Source organism: Neomonachus schauinslandi, chromosome 15 (genome assembly GCF_002201575.2).
Source record: "Neomonachus schauinslandi chromosome 15, ASM220157v2, whole genome shotgun sequence".
In the NCBI taxonomy this organism is placed as follows: Eukaryota; Metazoa; Chordata; class Mammalia; order Carnivora; family Phocidae; genus Neomonachus; species Neomonachus schauinslandi.
The window spans coordinates 11,129,498-11,148,452 of record NC_058417.1 but is presented as its reverse complement, the minus strand read 5'-3'; the positions used below and the strand labels follow the sequence as shown (position 1 = coordinate 11,148,452).

General features: G+C 54.0%; 1 protein-coding gene across 2 annotated transcripts in view; it reads right to left on the bottom strand.

Annotated features, from left to right (window-relative positions):
• Positions 1 to 1,651: 1,651 nt before the first annotated feature.
• Positions 1,652 to 18,955, bottom strand: part of SHMT1 (serine hydroxymethyltransferase 1) — a 24,472-nt gene continuing 7,168 nt past the window's right edge. For both annotated transcript variants that reach the window (XM_021694496.2, XM_021694497.2), the window contains exons 3-12: positions 18,068 to 18,213; positions 14,214 to 14,329; positions 13,709 to 13,869; positions 9,269 to 9,350; positions 8,544 to 8,756; positions 7,049 to 7,165; positions 5,717 to 5,839; positions 3,870 to 3,986; positions 3,248 to 3,358; positions 1,652 to 2,690 (exon numbers count right to left, since the gene is read on the bottom strand). In XM_021694496.2, coding sequence (XP_021550171.1) covers positions 2,518 to 2,690; positions 3,248 to 3,358; positions 3,870 to 3,986; positions 5,717 to 5,839; positions 7,049 to 7,165; positions 8,544 to 8,756; positions 9,269 to 9,350; positions 13,709 to 13,869; positions 14,214 to 14,329; positions 18,068 to 18,213 — 1,359 coding nt within the window. In that variant the 3' untranslated portion in view covers positions 1,652 to 2,517. The remainder of the gene's footprint in view (positions 2,691 to 3,247; positions 3,359 to 3,869; positions 3,987 to 5,716; positions 5,840 to 7,048; positions 7,166 to 8,543; positions 8,757 to 9,268; positions 9,351 to 13,708; positions 13,870 to 14,213; positions 14,330 to 18,067; positions 18,214 to 18,955) is intronic.

Genomic DNA, 18,955 nt, shown 5'->3' with positions numbered 1-18,955 from the left:
CCTTTTTCCACCAGGTCCAGGTTGAGAGCAGGCTGATCAGGCCAGCAGTCTGGCGGTAGTGATTTCCAGAAGCTCCATGTGAGAGAGGAGCGAGAGCCTTTGTAGCATCGCGGCCCTCGGGGCGCTCCGACCTGAGCTGCTGCCTCACACCTCCCCGTTCCCCTAGGGATCTTGCTTCCCTGGTGGAATCTTCAGATTTTAGAAATTGTGACTTGCCCGTGATTTACTGCAGTGGCTGAAGTTACATGATGAATTGCACCAGAATTTGGAAATGGACCCTGATAGGCCCCCTGTCATTTCCTGTCTAGCTTTTAACTTCTTTGTTGCTATATTCAAGGTATTGTAGGTTTCCACCTCCAACAAACGGCACAGCCCAGTTCAAATCCTAGGGAGGCGGACAGATTGTACCCCAAGTGCCAGGGCCTCTACAGTTTAGCAACGTGTTTCTGGCGGCTGAGGGCAGCCTTAAAGAACTCGCCTGCATACCGACCACCCACTTCTGCCAGTGCCGGACGCGTGCCCCCACCTCCCCGGACCTGGTGTTGCAGGGCAGGTCAGCTTCTCGTGCTGCTGCCCAGCTGGTAACGCTCAGCTGCCGGGGAACCCGCTGGCAAGCATGAACCACCTTCACAGGAACTGATCTCCCAAGCCAGCAGTCCGGTTTTACTTCCCATCTCCCGAAAAGCTCAGAAGCTCAGAAGAAAGTGCCTTGGTTTGTGCTCTGAGGCCAACCAGCCAGCTCTCTGGCTTTTCCCCGGTACTGTGATAGAAAGTGACAAAACTGGAATCTTTCAGAGATGCGGTATTAACAGACTGCAAAAAAGAGAAAGCATCAAGTTTCTACTTCTGGCTGGAAAGAACCAGTCTCAGCTGAAAAGGTCTGAGCACACACCAAGTGTCCCTGAGCCCTCAAAGGAGAAAGCTGTGAGCCCTGACCTAATCTGGTCTTACCTGTTAAGGTTTGGTTACGGTCATGGGAAGAGGGGGGTGGGGGGAGGGGGAGGGGGCGGCCCGAGCACTTTGCAATGAATTAAGCTGCTGCTAGGGAGCCCCAGCTTCGTGGGAGTAATTGTTCAGCTGGAAAATGGAGGCCACACGGTGTGGGGGACGGTGGGGGGGGGCTTGGAGATAGCCTTTTGTCTTCAGTTGGGGGAGGAGCCGAGCCCCCGAACGTAAGACTGGCTTGGCAGCATCACGGCTCCCAAAGTGAAGGCAGAGATGTGGGGACTGGTGTGTCACCCACGCCCCATGGAGCCTGCAGCAGCCCGTCCCCACCCATGCTGGAGTGAATGCCAAGGACGTGCTGGACCCCAGGCCCCAGGGGCGCCCTCCAGGCAGGACCGTGGGGTGCCTCGCCCACCGACTGCCCAACGCTGGCTGGTTATACAGGTTGGGTTGAAAAAAATGCCACCTTTTAAGGCTGCAGTGAAAAGCATAGTCTGTGATGAATTTGTACCTGTTATTTTTGGAAAGCTATTTTATTACTGCATGTTCCTCTGTCCACTCGTGTGAACGCCGAGTCCTCCCCCACGTGAGCTGCGCGCGTCACAGCGCCCCACCTCGGACGCATGCGCGACAGCCGCTCGGGGGTGTGGCTGCACCAGAGTTTAACCAGAGTAAATGCCAAACAAATAGTATGAGAAGTGTACTTTTTAAGAAATTAATTTATTTGAGTTCAGATATTTTTGAAATATAAAAATTGGTTGTATTTTTTAAAGCTATAATTCTTGTAGACATTCTGTGGTTAAAAATTTGTGCTTATTATTAAAAACAGTCATCTATGTTTCGCACTTCAGCTTTGTGAAAAATAAAGTTTCTCTGGGAAGGTGACATTTGGTTTCCTGATTACAGGAGGGAGTTGGTTATCTGGCACAGGGCAGGACCCCCCCCCCCCCAACTGGTTCTCACCCCTGATGGCACCTGACACTCCCCAGGGATGGGGGGGGGGTGAAGGAGATCATTCCCATGATGTCCTGAGCTGCTGTGGACAAAGCCCACGGCACCTTGTATAGAACTCACCAGAAGCTTCAGAATTTCCCTCCTCAGTTGTGACAGCCCTAAGTCAGTCCTCCTTTGGCAGCCCTCCGCGTAACAAGGTATTAAGAAGGGGCAGCTGGTGGCAGTTCCGAACTCGGGTGGTCGTCGATCTCAGAGTGTGGGGGAAGCCCAGGAACTCAGAGAAGGGCGAGTACACCTACCGGGGTCTTTCCAGTCGTCTGCCCTGAACCCAGTCTAAGTATTTCATTTTTCCAGAAGAACTGTTTATACAGCTGAGAGAAAGGGTCACATGTGAACCCCCTGATAACTTGTCCCAGAATTACTAAATTACTAACGGAGGGTCTTAAAAACAAATTTTGATTCGTGAAGGAGGTAATTTGAACAAAGTCCCAAAAGAAACCCCCTCAGAGGGCACGGAGATGTTGACGCAGCCGGGTCCTGCGTGGGGCCGCTCTTCGTCTCTTCTCAGAAGGGCACTGGGTCCTCGAGCAAGTGGTTCCTGGGCAGGTGCGGGTTCCTCTAGAAGTCAGGCAGGCCGGGCAGAGGGAAGAGAGACGCGAAGCTCTCCACCTCCTCCCTGAGAGCCCCGACGGCCCTTTGGTGCTTCTCGTCCCCTGCCAGTTTCTCTCTGAACTCCTTCAGGGTGGCCCTGGCCCCAACATCGTTCTGAATCTGCAGAGTCAGTTCTATCCCTGTGCCGGCAAGAGACAAAACGAGTCCTCTGTGGGCCGGGAGAGAGCCACGATTTTGCCCCCATGTATGTACCCCTCCAGAATCTCCTCGTGTCTGTCCCCAGAGCCCAGCTACCATCAGCTAGAGCTTTGGCCAAAAGAAATGTAACAGGGGAGAGGTACGGAACGAAAGAGCAGTGAGGATTCTTACCTGGACAGGTGTTCTTATCACAGGCAATAGAACAGGCTTCTAGAACTGTGCCGTGCTGCGGCTCAGTGGGCCCCAGAGACACACCCGAGGCTCGGCTGTCAGGGTGCGCCCAGCGGCGGGGGCATGACAGCCGCAGGTGTTAAGGTGGACCTCGGAAATGATTCCTGTGCCCCCTTCCTTGGGCAGGACGAGTTTACCGACCTCCCACAGACTAGATGGTTTGCTAAGGTGACTTTTGCTCTCCCTTGTCCGCCCGCACTGCGCCTGGACATGGAAAGTCCTTCAGCGGCTGGGTCTCAAATGCTTGCTCCCAATCAGAAACTCCACGCACAGTTCAGAGTGGCCGACTTCCAAACCTTATCCTTACCTCTGTGAATAAACTGGGCTACTTTCTGGAACTCTTTTTCCAAAAGTCCTCGGGATGTCAGGGCTGGAGTCCCCAGACGCAGTCCGCTGGGCCGCAGTGCGCTTTTGTCACCTTCGAGATAAACAGGCTCTGTCCCTCGGCCACCCCCAACTCACCACTGACCGCTGTGCATTTAAGACTCTTGGCCAAAAGAAGTGGACTTGGATGGTGGCTCTTTCTAGGAAGCAGAGTGCTGCTGACTGAAATGCCAGAGGCAGGAACAAAGGCCCAGGGAGACAGCAGCCCCTCTGGGCCACTGTATTGAAACAGGAAGGGGGTTGCTCCTCCACAAAGCGAGGCTAGCATCTGTGTTAGATGCATCACCCACATTCTTACAACCCCGAGAAAGCCAGCCTGTTCCAGAGGCCCCTGCTTCCCTTATCCAAATGCCCATGGCACCTGCGAGCAGCCCGCCTCAGTCCCTCCGTCTCTGCCCCTGGCAGGGTTAGGGCTGTGTCAGAAGGAGCAGGCCGGGAGAGAGCCACGATTTTGCTCCCATGTATGTACCTCTCCAGAATCCCTTTATGTCTGTCCCCAGAGCCCAGCTACCATCAGCTAGAACTTTGGCCGAAAGGATTCTTACCTGGACAGGTGTTCTTATTACAGGCAATAGAACAGGCTTCTAGAACCTTCTCAGCCCTTCCCCCGTCCGTGCCCTTGGAACGGAGATCCACGAGGATCAAATGGTTGTCAGAACCACCTGGAAAACCAAATTGGACATGTAGGAATAGAGAAACTTGATTCCATGCCAAGTGACGGAGTCCTCTCTTCCTAAGAAACGAGGGTAACGGGATGCCTGGGTGGCTCAGTCAGTTCAGCGTCTGCCTTCGGCTCAGGTCATGATCCCGGGGCCCTGGGATCGAGCCCCGCATCGGGCTCCCTGCTCCCCGGGAAGCCTGCTTCTCCCTCTCCCACTCCCCCTGCTTGTGTTCCCTCTCTCGCTGTGTCTCTATCAAATATTTTTTTTAAATTAATAAATAATAAAAATAAAAGAAGAGCAATAATTGACAAGGCTGTTGTGACGTTTCAGTGCAGCACTCCGCCCGCACCATGCACAAAGCAGGTGATCACAAACGCTGGCTTACGGTCACCATTCTCTGCTTCCGCCACCTGCGCTGTGCCCTCAGGTGCGGGCAGGCCTGGGAGCTCAGGGAGGTGGAGGCTTCTCTCCTGAGACTCCCGTGAGGCCTCGGGCAGCGCGGGGCTGCCATGTGCTGTCTGCAGCCAGAGGGAGTCTGGTCTAACTCCTCCCGATGCCAAGTGCGGTTCCCACGCCAGCATCACCTGGGGGCCGGCTGGAATGCAGACCCTAACCCAGACCTGCCGAGTCAGACCTGCACTTTAACAGGGTGCCTGGGGGACTGTGTGCACATCCAAGTTTGACGAGTGACCCGAGGGACCTTGAAGGTCACCGTCCCCACGGAGGTTTCCAGGGCTTTCTTACTGACAGATGCACAGGACGAAGGAGAAAGGAAAGAAAGGAAGTGGAGGGAACCAGAGAAAAGTGCTCCCCAGGACTGCAGAGGAGCCAGTTTTTGTCCCAGTTCTGCTGCTCATCAAGTTTGGTGGGGAGCCCACTCCTCAGACAGGGGCCTGAAGTCCCTGAAAAGGGCGACGGGCAGGGAGTGGGCACCGAGTCTGTGGGATACCAGGACGCCCCTCCCTAGACCACCCCACTGGCAGCATAGACAGCAGCCTTGCGAGCAGAAGAACGACGCTGTCCTTCAAGATCACAAAGTCTGCCAGAAAGCTGCCGTCCTAACTGCGTGAGCCCGCAGGGACGCAAGCGGACGGCAGCCCTGAGCGGGCCCTCACCTGAAAAGTCCACCCTGCGGGAGCTTCCTCAGCACCATCTGTTGTATTTCTTTTTTTTTTTTTTTAAGATTTTATTTATTTATTAGAGAGAGAGAGAGCACATGAGAGGGGAGAGGGTCAGAGGGAGAAGCAGACTCTCCGCGGAGCAGGGAGCCCGAGACGGGACTCGATCCTCGGACTCCAGGATCATGACCTGAGCCGAAGGCAGTCGCTCAACCGACTGAGCCACCCAGGCGCCCCAAAGATTTTATTTATTTATTTGAGAGAGAGAATGAGATAGAGAGAGCATGAGAGGGGGGAGGGTCAGAGGGAGAAGCAGACCCCCCGCCGAGCAGGGAGCCCGATGCGGGACTCGACCCCGGGACTCCAGGATCATGACCTGAGCCGAAGGCAGTCGCTTAACCAACTGAGCCACCCAGGCGCCCCAGCACCATCTGTTGTATTAAAGCACACGTGGACACGGCGCACTCCCCGGGCCTTGGGCACGCCTTCCACAAAGCTCCCGAGGACCTGTGGTCTCCCGCGCCAGTGACAGACTCAGCCCACGGCTGCAGCCGCAGGGCCTCAATGCCACCCCGAGGAGCAGGGGCACCTCCCCGGGCATTCGGTTGGTACCTGTCACCACTTTGTAGCCCAGCTCCATCAGGGTCTCAGCCAGAACCCGGCAGTTGGCCACCACCTGGCGCTGGTAAAGTCTGAATTCCGGAGTCATCGCTTGCTTCAGGGCCACAGCGACCCCTGGCGGGAGGAGAGAAAGGGTCAGGAAGGCAGGTCGGGACCAGCCGGCCGACCAGGAGTCACAGAACACCCCTTGTTTCCACGCGGGCCTCCCTGCTTTTCACTGCCACCCGAGAGAGGGTGGATTATATTCCTCGCCCCAAATGAGATCTATTTTTAATCCTACAATTACCTGGCTGACCCTACACACCTCTACTTTTTGAGGAGCATGGGAGTTTCGTGCTAACACGGTTATCACAGGGAAGCTGTTCTCCCGCAAGATGGATTTTACGGTCCTTTTTAGGCTCAGTGTGGACACGAGCACTCAGCTGCCCCCAACGCTTCCGCTCTGGTGCCAAATTGTGCAAATCTCTCCGACCAGAGGCCAGGAGAGAGGCGCAGGCCTGTTGGACCTGCGCGTCCAGACTCCTCCGGTCCCTCGTTCAATCCCAAGGGCCGCTGAAGGGGGCACAGGAAGTAAAGGAGAAAGCAAAGTAGGCATTGCCTACGTGCGCGCACCAAAGCCACTCGTCGGGTGTTGGTGGAAATGACTGGAAAAGGCCCAGGGTGGCTGGACAGCGAGTGATGCCATCACCCAGGGCTTGGAGGAACCGCAGCCCCGGAGTCTGGAGGTGTAAAGAGGGGACTGGGAAAAGACCCCGCGGGAACCCGCCCCCTCCCTCCCCTCCTTAGAAACACCAGCGTGTCTCTGAATGGAGGCCGTGTGCCTTCGTCCTGGGCTCCTCTACCAAACCGCTTTGTTCCACGGAAGACTCTGGAACAACTCTGAGGTCATCACATCTCCTAAGCCATTTGTACAGAGAAGGAGTAAGTCACTGGCAGCCTGCTGGATGTTCTCAGCGGCGCGAGGGGCGGGATGTCAGGACGAGGTGACTTGTCTCCTCAGGGATTGGACGCTAACCGCTCACCCCCTCTGCTGTGCCGCCTCCTAATTGTTGAATTCCTTCCCTGAAGCGGAGTGGTCATCACTCCCTGCTGTCCCTGCCTGACACCAGTTACCAGTTTCCCTCTTCTTCCTGGTTGGCACCTCCCGGACAGAGATCTCGCTCTGGTTTCGCCCCAGCGTGCAGGTCCTGCCACCCATTTGGTGGACAGGTAAGCTGGGCATTAGGCGCCACCGAGGAGCGAAGGGGCCGCCATGGATGAGGGAGCCCCCCCTCCCCCCAAGCGCCACCCGAGGCCTCGGGGTTGGCTCTGGTGACGTTTTACCAGCAATGGCGTGGTTGTGGGGACCGCCCTGCAGGCCTGGGAACACGGCCGAGTTGATAAGCGACTCCAGGTTGTACAGAGTCTCTTTGCCCGTCTTGGGATCCACGCTGCGCACTCCTGGATGAAGGAAAACAGAATGGGAACATCAGCCAGGCCGCCCCCTCTGTTTTCTCCCCACCCGGACTCCAACCCAGACTGGCTCCGGGGCGCTAAGCACAAGCCTGGCCTCTGGTCCTGGGGGAGGAGACCTGGTCCATCACACTGCAGGGGCCAGGGGCCCCTTGAAATCAAAGGATAATAATTTCCCTCCACTGAGACTGTAACAAAGACTATGCCTTGGGCATATTTCCTCAAAGACCTGTCCAAGACAGCAGTCTTCCAAGACGGTTACTTTGAAGGAGAGAAGACTCATTTGTATAATGATATATATTAATTATATAATAAGGCTCTAATGAGGACTAAGATTCCTTTCTGGAAGAAAGGTTAATAATCCGTTGTAGTAACTAAGGTCTCTGCAGAGCTTCTTGTGAGCGAGGAACTGCTCGAGGCACTTTACATGAATGAATGAATGCTCCAAACGCTAGTCCGAAGGGACGGCTGCTATTATAACGATTCCCGCTCCGGAGGCATGGAAATGAGGCACAGAGAGGCTGCACAACTAGCCGAGGATCACACAGCGTGGACGTGGCCGATGCAGAAGTCGCTCAGGCTAGCCACACAGCAGCACTCCGTGGGAAGAAACAAACATTTCCCAGGCAGGTGGCAATGGCTACCTGCCTCAGAACTATCCATGCAACTGAAGAAGGTCCTCAGGGACAACAGGGCACTGAGAAGGCTCGTGGGCATGTGGGTGTGGCCAGCCCTGGCCAGGGGGCCCGACAAGGAGACTGCAGGGGAGAGAGACCCAGTTGCCAAGAGGGCCGGTTTCTCTGTGGGTGGGCGTGCATCTGGTCTCACCACGGGCTGAATGATCTGATCACGAATCTGGCTTTCCCAGGTGTGGGGATCCCAAAATAAAGGGAGTGCTTGGACGTGTGGGTTGCAGGCATTCAACAGAGAATCCTCACTAAAAGGACTACACTGGTAACTATGGTTTATACATCAGTGTCTTACGGTTTGATTACTGTGAGTCATCCTCTTCGAGAGGCATGCTGGACCAGAGTAAGTTCGCCAAAGCAAGGCTGCACCGTGAGGCCTCTGGCAGCCCCTGGCCAGCCACGCACCTCCATTCAGCTCTTGTAGGGAGGACTAGTCCCACAGTGCAATACCCTTCCTCCTTTCCCAAGACCCGGACACCCAAGGAGTGAGGCAAGAGCTGTGCTCAGAGCTTCTTTCCAGATCTCTTCAGCAGCCCGCCATTGCCCCCTCCTAAGTAGCTCTTGCAGGGACACGTCAAGGGACCCGGGTTTTCCCAGCTCCCCAAACAGAACATGAACCCCAGAGGAGAAAGGCCAACGCTAGCACCCCGCCGGTACCCCATCCCTGGAAAGCGCACCTCTCCTGTAGAAGATCATGCCGGCTCGGCAGCCTCTCAGGGTTTTGTGGGTGGTGGTGGACACCACGTGGCAGTGCTCAAAGGGGGAGGGCACCACGCCAGCCGCCACCAGCCCGCTGATGTGCGCCATGTCGGCCATGAGATACGCCCCGTTGTCGTCCGCGATCTTCCTCAGCCGAGCGTAGTCCAGGTTTCGGGAGTAGCAGCTGGTTCCTGAGATGGCAGAGGTGACAGAGTCGAGTCAGAGATACCCACGGCCAGCTGAGAGTCGCCAGAAGTGCAAACCTGCAAAGCGGCCCCCGGACAGGCACAGTCGACAGCTTGGAAATTTCTCCCTGCAACATCCCCGAGAACGGCAATGACAACTACCCCCCCCCCCAAAAAAACATCTTGGTGCCAGAGGCAACCACTCTGACCTGCCTCTTCAGGTCAGGTGCCTCTTCACGGTGGTTGGGACGGCCCCTAACTATTATCACCTCCACCAATTAGTCAGGGGTTAACGTTTCTAGATGCTTCTCTGAGAACAGCCTCAGATCTCACTCCGCCTTGTACTAACGGCGGCAAACAGTTATTTGTCCTGAAAGAAAAGACTATACTCAGACCCCAGAAGGCCAGCCTTTCGAGGCAGAGACTAGCAGTGAGCTAGGGAACATGTCCACGTCCTCGTTTTCTAAGAGGCATGGGAACTGCTAAGAAAGGCGGTTCCTTCACCCCCCGCTCCTCACCTGCGATAATCAGCTTCGGGTGGAAGAGGCGGGCATTTTCCTCCAGTTGGTCATAGTTGATGTAGCCGGTGTCCGGGTTCACCTGTGGGATGTCACGGAGACAGCAGGCTCGGGCGGCGTCCTCCACCACGCCGGGCCTGCCCTCCTGCCCGAACCTGCGCCAGCTCTCGAGGTAAGATGACTTTCTGTACCTGCCCGAAACCTGTTCGCTCCCCTCCACCGCAAATGCAGGAAAGCTGTCCCAGGGCCCGACTGGAGGGCGAGACGGGGCGCCCGTGTATTTGTCCTGCACTAGTGGTGGGGATAACCAAGCATTGCTCACGGAGGCAGGATGCCCTGAGGGGTCCCCAGAGGAAGAGTCAGCCCCTGCCCCGGGGCTCTCCCAGGAAGGACGAGGACCCAAAAAGCCACCGGGAACGAAACAGGAACAACAAACGTGCACCACGCAATGCGGTGCTGAGCCGCTGTTACCTTCGGGAAAGAGACAAGCTACTGCTAACAGCCCTTCTAGTCCAAGTACAAAGAGGCCAGAAAAAGAAAGAAAGACACAAGGATCAGAAGACGCAAAAAGCTGACATTACTCACAGACATCGTGACAGTGTACCCGGAAAAGCCGAGCCTCTGGCAGCAAGCTATTAGAATTAGTAACTGAGGGGCGCCTGGGTGGCTCAGTCGTTAAGCATCTGCCTTCGGCTCAGGTCATGATCCCAGGGTCCTGGGATCGAGCCCCGCATCGGGCTCCCTGCTCGGCGGGAAGCCTGCTTCTCCCTCTCCCACTCCCCCTGCTTGTGTTCCCCCTCTCGCTGTGTCTCTCTCTGTCAAATAAATAAAATCTTTAAAAAAAAAAAAAAAAGAATTAGTAACTGAACTTAGCAAGGTCACTGGATGCAGGGTCAAAGCCCAAAATCAGCTACATTCATGCAGATAAGCAGCAAAAAATAGGAAGTGAAATGTTAATAATAATATTACATTAGTTTCAAAGGCCATAAAATATCCAACAAGATACACAAGACCTCCACACAAAACATTTTTTTAAAAGATTTATTTATTTTAGAGACAGAGTGTGTGAATATGGGGAGGGGCGGGGCGGGGGGAGAGAGAAAGAGAGAGAAGCAGAGTCCCCGCTGAGCGCGGAGCCCCACGCGGGGCCTGATCTCACGACCCTGAGATCATGACCTGAGCCGAAATCAAGAGTCAGACGCCTTTTTTTTTTTTTTTATTCATTTGAGACACAGAGATACAGAGAGAGAGAGAGAGAGAGAGCATGAGCAGGGGGAGAGACAGAGGGAGAAGGAGAAGCAAGCTCCCAGCTGAGCAAGGAGCCCGATGTGGGGCTCGATCCCAGGACCCTGGGATCATGACCCGAGCTGAAGGCAGACGCTTAACCGACTCAGCCACCCAGGCGCCCCACACAAAACATTATTGAGAGAAATTTAAAAACACAAAGAGCTACACTGATTAAGCTAGCACGTGTCTGCGGAAGGACAAGAACAGAAGAGAGCCCAGAAACGGGACCCCTAGTGACAGAGGGTCACCCGATCGAGGACAACAGTGACACCACAGGGAAAGGCTGTTCCTCCAGGACGTGGCACTAGGTCCACTGGATGGCCACGTGGAAAAATGTTACCTGGATGCCCACCTCACCGCCCCCCACAGAAATTGATTCCAGATACACTGTGGATCCATCTACATGTGAAACGTCAAACAATTTTTTTCCCCCTTTTTGGCAACACGTGTCTTAGTAAGATCAGTGTATTAAAGTCACGTTAAAGCATTTGTGCCAAGGGGAAGTAAAAAAGGGAAAGATTTTAGGGGTGTGGGGCACGGGAGCTCTCCGGGAGGAGGCGGTGGGAGGAGCCCCTGCCCCCCGGGGCAAGGCTCGGGTCTGGTGGCCACCCGTTTCCAATTCCACACGAAGCTTGTGTGCAGCCGAGACCTCATCTGGAAAGGCAGGTGGAAGGACCAGCTGTGGTTCTGTTTCAAAGGGAATGAACTGGTTCTTTCTAGGCACCTGAACTTGGCAGAGAAACCTTGAAGAAAATCAACAGCTGACCCGCAGTAAAAAAACGGACATAATTCTAAGAAAATTTTAAAAGACATAATTACCCCCCCCCCCCCCAAAATGTGTTGCTACTCTCCCTTCCACATTCTGCTTTTTAAACTTACAGGATTTTTTTTTTAAGTTTTTCTTTTAAAAAAAAAAATGCTAAACATTCGACCAAAAAAAAACCCACTCCTGGAGAATTCACGGGCATTTGTCAGAAACTGCAGAGGGGCCAGAGTGGTGTGGAGGGACAGGAAAGGAGCCTCCCCTCTGTCACTTAGGACCTTCGGGGAGGGGACTCCTTGGACACAGAGGAGAGACGAGGGGACAGAAGGTTCGAGTTGCTGTTTCCCCATGGAGATGGAATGCTTGGCCCTGTATGGGGCAGCTGCCCAGAGGGTGAGAGAGAGCCCCATGGAGAGAGCAGGGGCCAGGAGACGCAGGGCAGGGAGGCAGGGTCGGGGGCAGAGGAGGGGCGTGGCATCTAATGCTGGAGGCCAGGCAGGTCTGTGTCTCCTCCCCGCACAGGGCCGGTGCCCACAGGCGCCCCTTTGGCGGTTGAGCTGTGTCTCCTGCTGCCCAAGCTGGCCAAGCTCCCAGGGCCCACCACTCCACACCCCTGCCGGCCCACCACCACTGAGCCTCCAGCCTGCACCCAAGAGACTCTTGGGGGGAGGGAGGCTGGGTGGCTCAGTCGGTTAAGCGTCTGACTCTTGATCTCTGCTCAGGTCTTGATCTCAGGGTCTTGAGTTCAAGCCCCACACGGGGCTCCGTGCTGGGCGTGGAGCCTACTTTAATTAATTAATTAATTAAAAGAAGAGACTCTTGAGTAATGGAGGACATTGGGCTAAAGAGTAAGGCTGCCCAAGACCTCATCTAAGATCAGAAAACAAGTCTGTGATGCCTCTCTGCCACCATTCTTTCCATAGTGAAAGAAACTGTGGAAACCAGCTTGTGAGGGGCGCCTGGGTGGCTTCGTCGGTTAAGCGTCTGCCTCCGGCTCAGGTCATGATCCCAGGGTCCTGGGATGGAGCCCCGCATTAGGCTCCCTGCTCGGCGGGGAGTCTGCTTCTCTGTCTCCTGTTCCCCCTTGCTCATGATCTCTCTCACTCTCTCTCTTTCTCTCAAATAAAAAAATACAATCTTTTTTTTTTTTTTAAAGATTTTATTTATTTATTTGACAGAGAGACACAGCAAGAGAGGGAACACAAGCAGGGGGAGTGGGAGAGGGAGAAGCAGGCTTCCCGCGGAGCAGGGAGCCCGATGCGGGGCTCGATCCCAGGACCCTGAGATCATGACCCGAGCCGAAGGCAGACGCTTAACGACTGAGCCACCCAGGCGCCCCAAAAATAAAATCTTAAAAAAAAAAAAAAAAAAAGGAAAGACAGAAATTGGCTTTTGTGTTCTACGTGCAAAGGCTGAGCATCATCTCATTACGCTCATGTTTCAAAATCCATCTTTAAGGTCAGTGTTGGCCGATGAGGATACCTGTGGCCAGAAATGCCTGCACTTGCCATGAAAACAAGTGAACTACTGTCACTTGCACACAAAAAGCACGCACGGTTACTAAGACGGAGCCAAAGGCTAACAAATGGCGAACAGTCAAGGGCACTCAGCAAAGACCACGGAATGCCAAGATGGAAGGAACACTGGCTCGACTTTCCTAAAAGATTAAAATCCCGTGTCTGACACTCAGCCAAGCACAAGGATGCCCTGGAGCCTTTGCTCGTGGTGGGGCCCGTGGACTAATGGGGACCAGCCCACGGGACGATAAACAGCAGGAGGAAGTGGTTTCTGGACAAGAGGGAGAGTCACCACGTGCACGGGCTGCCCCATAACCCAGCGTGCGGGTTACTGCCTTTGTCCCCATCACCGGCATCCAGTTTACGCATCAGCCACCACCCCCCGCCCCCCGGGAGCCCACGTGTCGTCCGTGCATTGCTCCGACCCAACTGTTTATAATGACAAGGGTCCCTCACGACTATGTGCCAGTCACACGCCGGGCCTGTGGCTCGTATAGGCTGTGGCTTGCTGACCAGTCTGTGAGGGTCAGCGGGATGCAGGGGCCGGCTCTTCCAGAACATCGTGGGCTGGGGCGCGGGTGTGCGGCGCTGGCCCCAGCCTCCCACCTGCAGGGGCTGCCTCCAGATGGCGGGGGGGTGCTGAGCAGGGCCGCCCCCAGTACCCAGGAGACCCATCTCCCTGTGCTTTAGCTGCCCCTGACGTGCCCCGAATGCCTGAGGAGTCCCCAGGGCAGGGAGGTGACAGATGGCCAAAGGGGGGGGACATCCTGTAGCACCTCAGGAACAGGACCACCTATTCCTACAGGTACAGCCAAACACCGAGGTTTTCTGAGGAAAAGGGCTGCAGAGCCCCAGAGAGAGACCCCCTCTTACCTTATAGGGCATAGATTCAAAAAAGATGGATGTGGCAGAGATTTTCTTCTTGTCTGTCATGAACCCGTGGGTCAGGTGGCCGCCATCGGGCAGGTCCAGGCCCATGATGCGCCCGTGGGGCTCCACCAGGGCAGTGTACACCGCGAAGTTGGCGGGGGAGCCTGGAACGCGAGGCGAGGGGAAGGTCCCATGAGGCCCCGAGCAGGACCCCAGAGCTTGGCCACTAGGCTATCAAGCAGGAGTGGACAGAACAAGCCTGGCCACCACTGTGCAGCTCCCCCAGCTCCCTGGAGGCTCCCCTGCAGCAAACCCCGAGAATAAGGGACAGGAGTGTTCAGGAGGGGGTAGTCAGGAGGGAGTCAAGGTTGATGGACAGAGATGCACAGACCCAGGAGGGGCTTAGCCTATTTTTCACTTTGGTTTACAGGCAGTCCTTCTTGGGACTGCCTTCGGTGAACGCCAGCAGGCAGGGGGCAGCCCAGGCCCGTCTGGATGTGGCAGTTACCTGAGTAGGGCTGGACATTGACCCCCCAGCACTGGGGGTCCAGACCATAGACCTGCAGCGCTCGCTTCTGACAGAGGATCTCCAGCTCGTCGATGAACTCGGTCCCGCCATAATACCTGTGGGAGAAAGCCGACTTAGGCCCCCTCTGGCCCCGAACCTCTGTGCTTCGTACAGAGGCCAAAGAAGCTTCGGGCTGGGACAGAAGAAAAAAAAGTGGAGGAGCAGTGAGAACAAGTCCCCCGAGCCCCACGCCACTCATCTTCCATCCGTGCCAAGCCAGCCACGAGACTGAGCGAGTACCTCCGCGTCTACAGGAAATTCTGACAGGCTGTGCGGATGAACCTTGAGGACCTTGTCAATATGCTGAGTGACATCAGCCAGTTACAGCCGTGTGTTCCCCCTTATATCAGGTTCCAAGAGCAGTCAAAGTCCTAGAGCCAGAATGGGGAATGGGGGTTCCTCAGGGCTGGTGGGCATGGAGAGCTGGAAAGTTCTTCTGTTTTTTGTTTTTACAGTTCTAATAAAATTTTACTTGTTGTTTAATAATTACATATGAAAATGTTTTTTATCTGTATATTAATAATCGTATTCACTCAATTCAGTAGACATTTTTATTTTTATTTATTTTATATATTTTTGTAAGACTTTATGTATTTATTTGAGAGAGAAAGCACGTACGGAGGGAGAGTGAGAGGAAGAAGTGGACTCCCCGCTGAGCAGAGAGCCCGATGCAGGGCTCGATCCCAGGACTCCGGGATCATGACCTGAGCCAAAGGCAGACGCCCAATGACTGAGCCACCCAGGCGCCCCAAACCTTCAAAATTTTAAATTAAATATATATACTCTTTTTGGGACGCCTGGGTGGCTCAGTCGGTTGAGTGCCCGACTCTTGACTGCGGCTCAGGTCATGGGATCTTGGGGTCGTGGGATTGAGCCCCACATTGGGCTCCCTGGTCAGCAGGGAGTCTGCTTCTCCCTCTCCCTGTGCCCCCCCCCCCCCCCCCCCACCCCGTGCTCGCTCACACTGGCTCACTCTCTCTCAAAATAAATAATATATATATTCTTTTTATCCTAGTAAAGAACACATAGTACAGAATTGACATCTTAACCTTTTTTAAGCATATAGTTTAGTGGTATTAAGTACTTCACACTGCTAAGTAGATTCTCATTGTTGTGCAACAGACCTCTGGAACTTTCTCATCCTGCAAAACTGAAACTCTACACCCATATGCAGGAGCAGCTCCCCACAGCTGCTAGCAGCCATCATTCTCCTTTCGCTCTGATCCTGACAATTCTAGATAGCCCACAGCGGCATGACACGTATGCACATTTTGGAGACTGGGTTATTGCACGTAGCACAACGTCCTCACGGTTCATCTTCGATGTAGCGTGTGATGGGAATTCTTTTTTAAGGCTGAAGGGCGTTCGATTATGTGGCTCGGCCACATTCTGCTTATCCATTCATCCACCCACCGACACCTGGGTTGCTCCCAGCTCTTGGCTCTTGTGAATAAGGCTGCTGTAAACAAGTCTGGGAACTGGAAGGGGCTTCACTGAGTGATCTGGAAGGGCCCTTCCAGCGTCACATGCTCTGCTTTGTCACCAAAGAAGGGTGTGGTCTCCCCGAGCTTGAAGGAGAGCAGCCCATGACTGAGGAAGAGTGCTAGACCTTCAGGAAGGCCAGTCAGGCTGCGGGATGCATGAACGTGACCGTGGTCACGCTCAGCCCGATGCCTAGAACACAGCACTGCGTTTCACCCTCAATTACAAGGCCACCGTATTCTCACCGATCGCCGAGAAAGACAGAAGTGTTTTCGAGGAAATAACGGCTTGGTGTCAGTCAGGTCCATCCCCAGTTCAGAGATGTTAAAATGTGAAAAAGTGGGAGCTCAGGGTTGATGAAAAGTCAGCAAGTACTTGGTAAATGTCCCCACGGTTCCCCACTGCTGTCCCAAGCCGTGCCTGGAAATTCAGCTCGGGGCAAGGGGTTCGGAAGCCCGATTTGGGCCTGGGATCTAAGCCATGTTCTTCCAATAAACTTCACCTACAAGAAAGTGGATCCTCTTCATTCGTATCTATTTTCATTTGGGACAAGACTCACAGAGGAGGAGAAATGCCTACCAGGGATTAATGGGTGCCCTCAAACCACAGCAGTAAATACAGTGGAACTCTTAACCACCTCAGGGGGCCAGGTATCACCTGCTTCACCTCTCTACAAGGACAGGTGTCCCTGTGTCCACTGCGTGGGGACAGAAACCCCCAGGATCCAGGGGTCAGAGAGAGTCAGAGTCTCTTCTACAAGGTCAACTCAGAAATGTTGGAACCCCTGAGACAGCTTGGGATTTGGAGTATGTGTGTGGTTTTTTTTTTTTTTTTTCCCAACACCAACAACCAAATCTGGGACACGAGCTGGGTGTCCCAACAATTCCACTCCGTTCTGACATAAAGTGCCCGGAGTTAGCGCAGATGCCCCAGGTTAAGGACTCAGTTTCCCGGGTCTGACCCCACTTCACACACCAGCCACAAGTCCTGGGCCCCCAGGCTACCTACACCGCTGTCCCGCTTGGCCACAAATTTGGGTGTCCCCACAACCCCCTCTCAGGCTCACTCATTTCACCAGAACAAGTCACAAAACTCAGGAAAAGTGCTTTCTGTATGATTACTGGTCTATTATGAAAGATTCAACTCAAGGACAGCCCAAGGGAAGAGGTGCATAGGGCATTACAGGAGGGCGCGTCACCCTCCCAGCACCTTGATGGGTACAAGCCCCACGGAGTCCAGCCTCCCCTGGAGCCCTGGTGCCTTGGAGGCTTGGGGAGAGGGCCAAAAGCTCTGACCTTCTAATCTCCTATCTGGTCTTTCTGCATCTAGGCACCCCACCCTCGGTCACCTCACATAAACTCAAGCCTGGTCAACAAAGGGTCACTGAGAATAACAAAAGACACGCCTACCACCAGCGAATTCCAAGGGCTTTAGGAGCTCAGTGCCAGGAACCAGCAAGAAAGACCTGATGTTCATTTTTTACGAGACCACAGCGTGGAAACATCCCGCTGTGTGCGACCCTGAGCAGTCACTGAACCTCAGTGAGTCTCGGCTTCCTCATCTGTAACACGTGGAAAACGGCCCCCCTTGCCCTGTAGGGCAGCCCCGAGGATCAAATGAGCTACTCGTGAAAACACCAGGTGAACCCTTGAAGGCGCAGAGGGGAAGGCAGTTATTTGGGGCGGAGAAAGAGTATGCCTTCAACTTGCTTCTCGGCCCTTCTCCAGAGACCTCCGGGGGCATCTCGGGGTGGAGTGGCAGACAGTGGGTCGAGGGGGGAACCCTTCTTTTTCCCTGTCCTTTGGGACACAAATACACAAATCTGCAAAAACCATAAGTCAAATTCTGTAGTCGTCATCTTTGCTGATGACTGTAAAAAACCACAAATGAACAGAACTTCTTGTGGTTCGCAGGGTGAAGGAGTTGACCAAATCCAACATTTCTAATGCAGCCACGATGGAGTCAGTAGTTGCTTCCGGATCATTCTTGACACCGACTCCATTACTCACAGAGCAACAACAACCTTCCACGGCGTCCCTCAGAGCGCTGACCTTTTTCTAGAAGCTCGACAACGCCCAGCAGCTCGACTCCTTAGGGACTGGCCTGTTATTCTAGAAAGCCCCCAAAGGGACTGCTAAAGACCAGGAGGACAGCTGCTCCAAGAACATCGGCGCTGCCACATGCTGGGAATCGCAAACGAGTTACGGACGGGATAGGGGCGGAAGAGAAATCCCCAGGTCATATAGACCCTAGACTGACTCGGCAGCTCCCATCCCTATGTCAGAAGCAGGCCTTTGATGGCACTCACATACCTCTGGCCTGGGTACCCCTCGGAGTACTTGTTATTTAAGCAAGAGCCCAGGGCCTCCAAAACTGCTCGGCTGGCGAAATTCTCTGACGCGATCAGCTCCAGCCCGACCCTCTGCCGGTTACTCTCCTTCTTGATGATGTTGTAAACCTGATGAGAAGAGAAGGGATGGTGACCGGTGAACATCTGGCCAATTTAGGTTGGCGTTTTGCTCGGATCAAAGCCATAATCTATTAAAGAGATGAGACGCTAGGAGAGAGTCCTATTTTGCCCGCAGAAGCTGACCATAACCCAAATAACCCGACAAAGACTCCCATAGCATGAAGAGAATAGCCGAAATCTTCCTCAGATTTTAGCATTTAGGGAGGAATTCATAGAAGACATGAATTAAGGGAAACAAAAGGACTGAAGAGAAAATGATCTTTCAAATAAGCATCCCACCTAATTTTTAATTTTGCACCATCTTGTTATTTTCATCCCTATGTTTCACCAAGTTTCTCCCTCCTGGACTTTATTCCTTGCTCTTTGTCCTTAAAATAAAAGTTGCTTTGGTAAACCCACAGAGGCAGAAAGTAGGCCAGTGGTGGCCACGGGCTGGGGAGTTTGGGGGGGGGGGGGGTACAGGGATGACTGCTCATGGGTTTGAGGTTTCTCTTTGGGGGAGATAAAAATGTTCTAAAATTGATTGTGGGGGACACCTGGGTGGCTCAGTTGGTTAAGTGTCTGCCTTCAGCTCAGGTCATGATCCCAGGGTCCTGGGATCGAGTCCCACATCCGGCTCCTTGCTCAGCGGGGAGTCTGCTTCTCCCTTTCCCCCCTACTCATGCTCTCTCTCTCTCTCAAATAAATAAATAAATAAATAAATAAATAAATAAATAAATAAATAAATAAA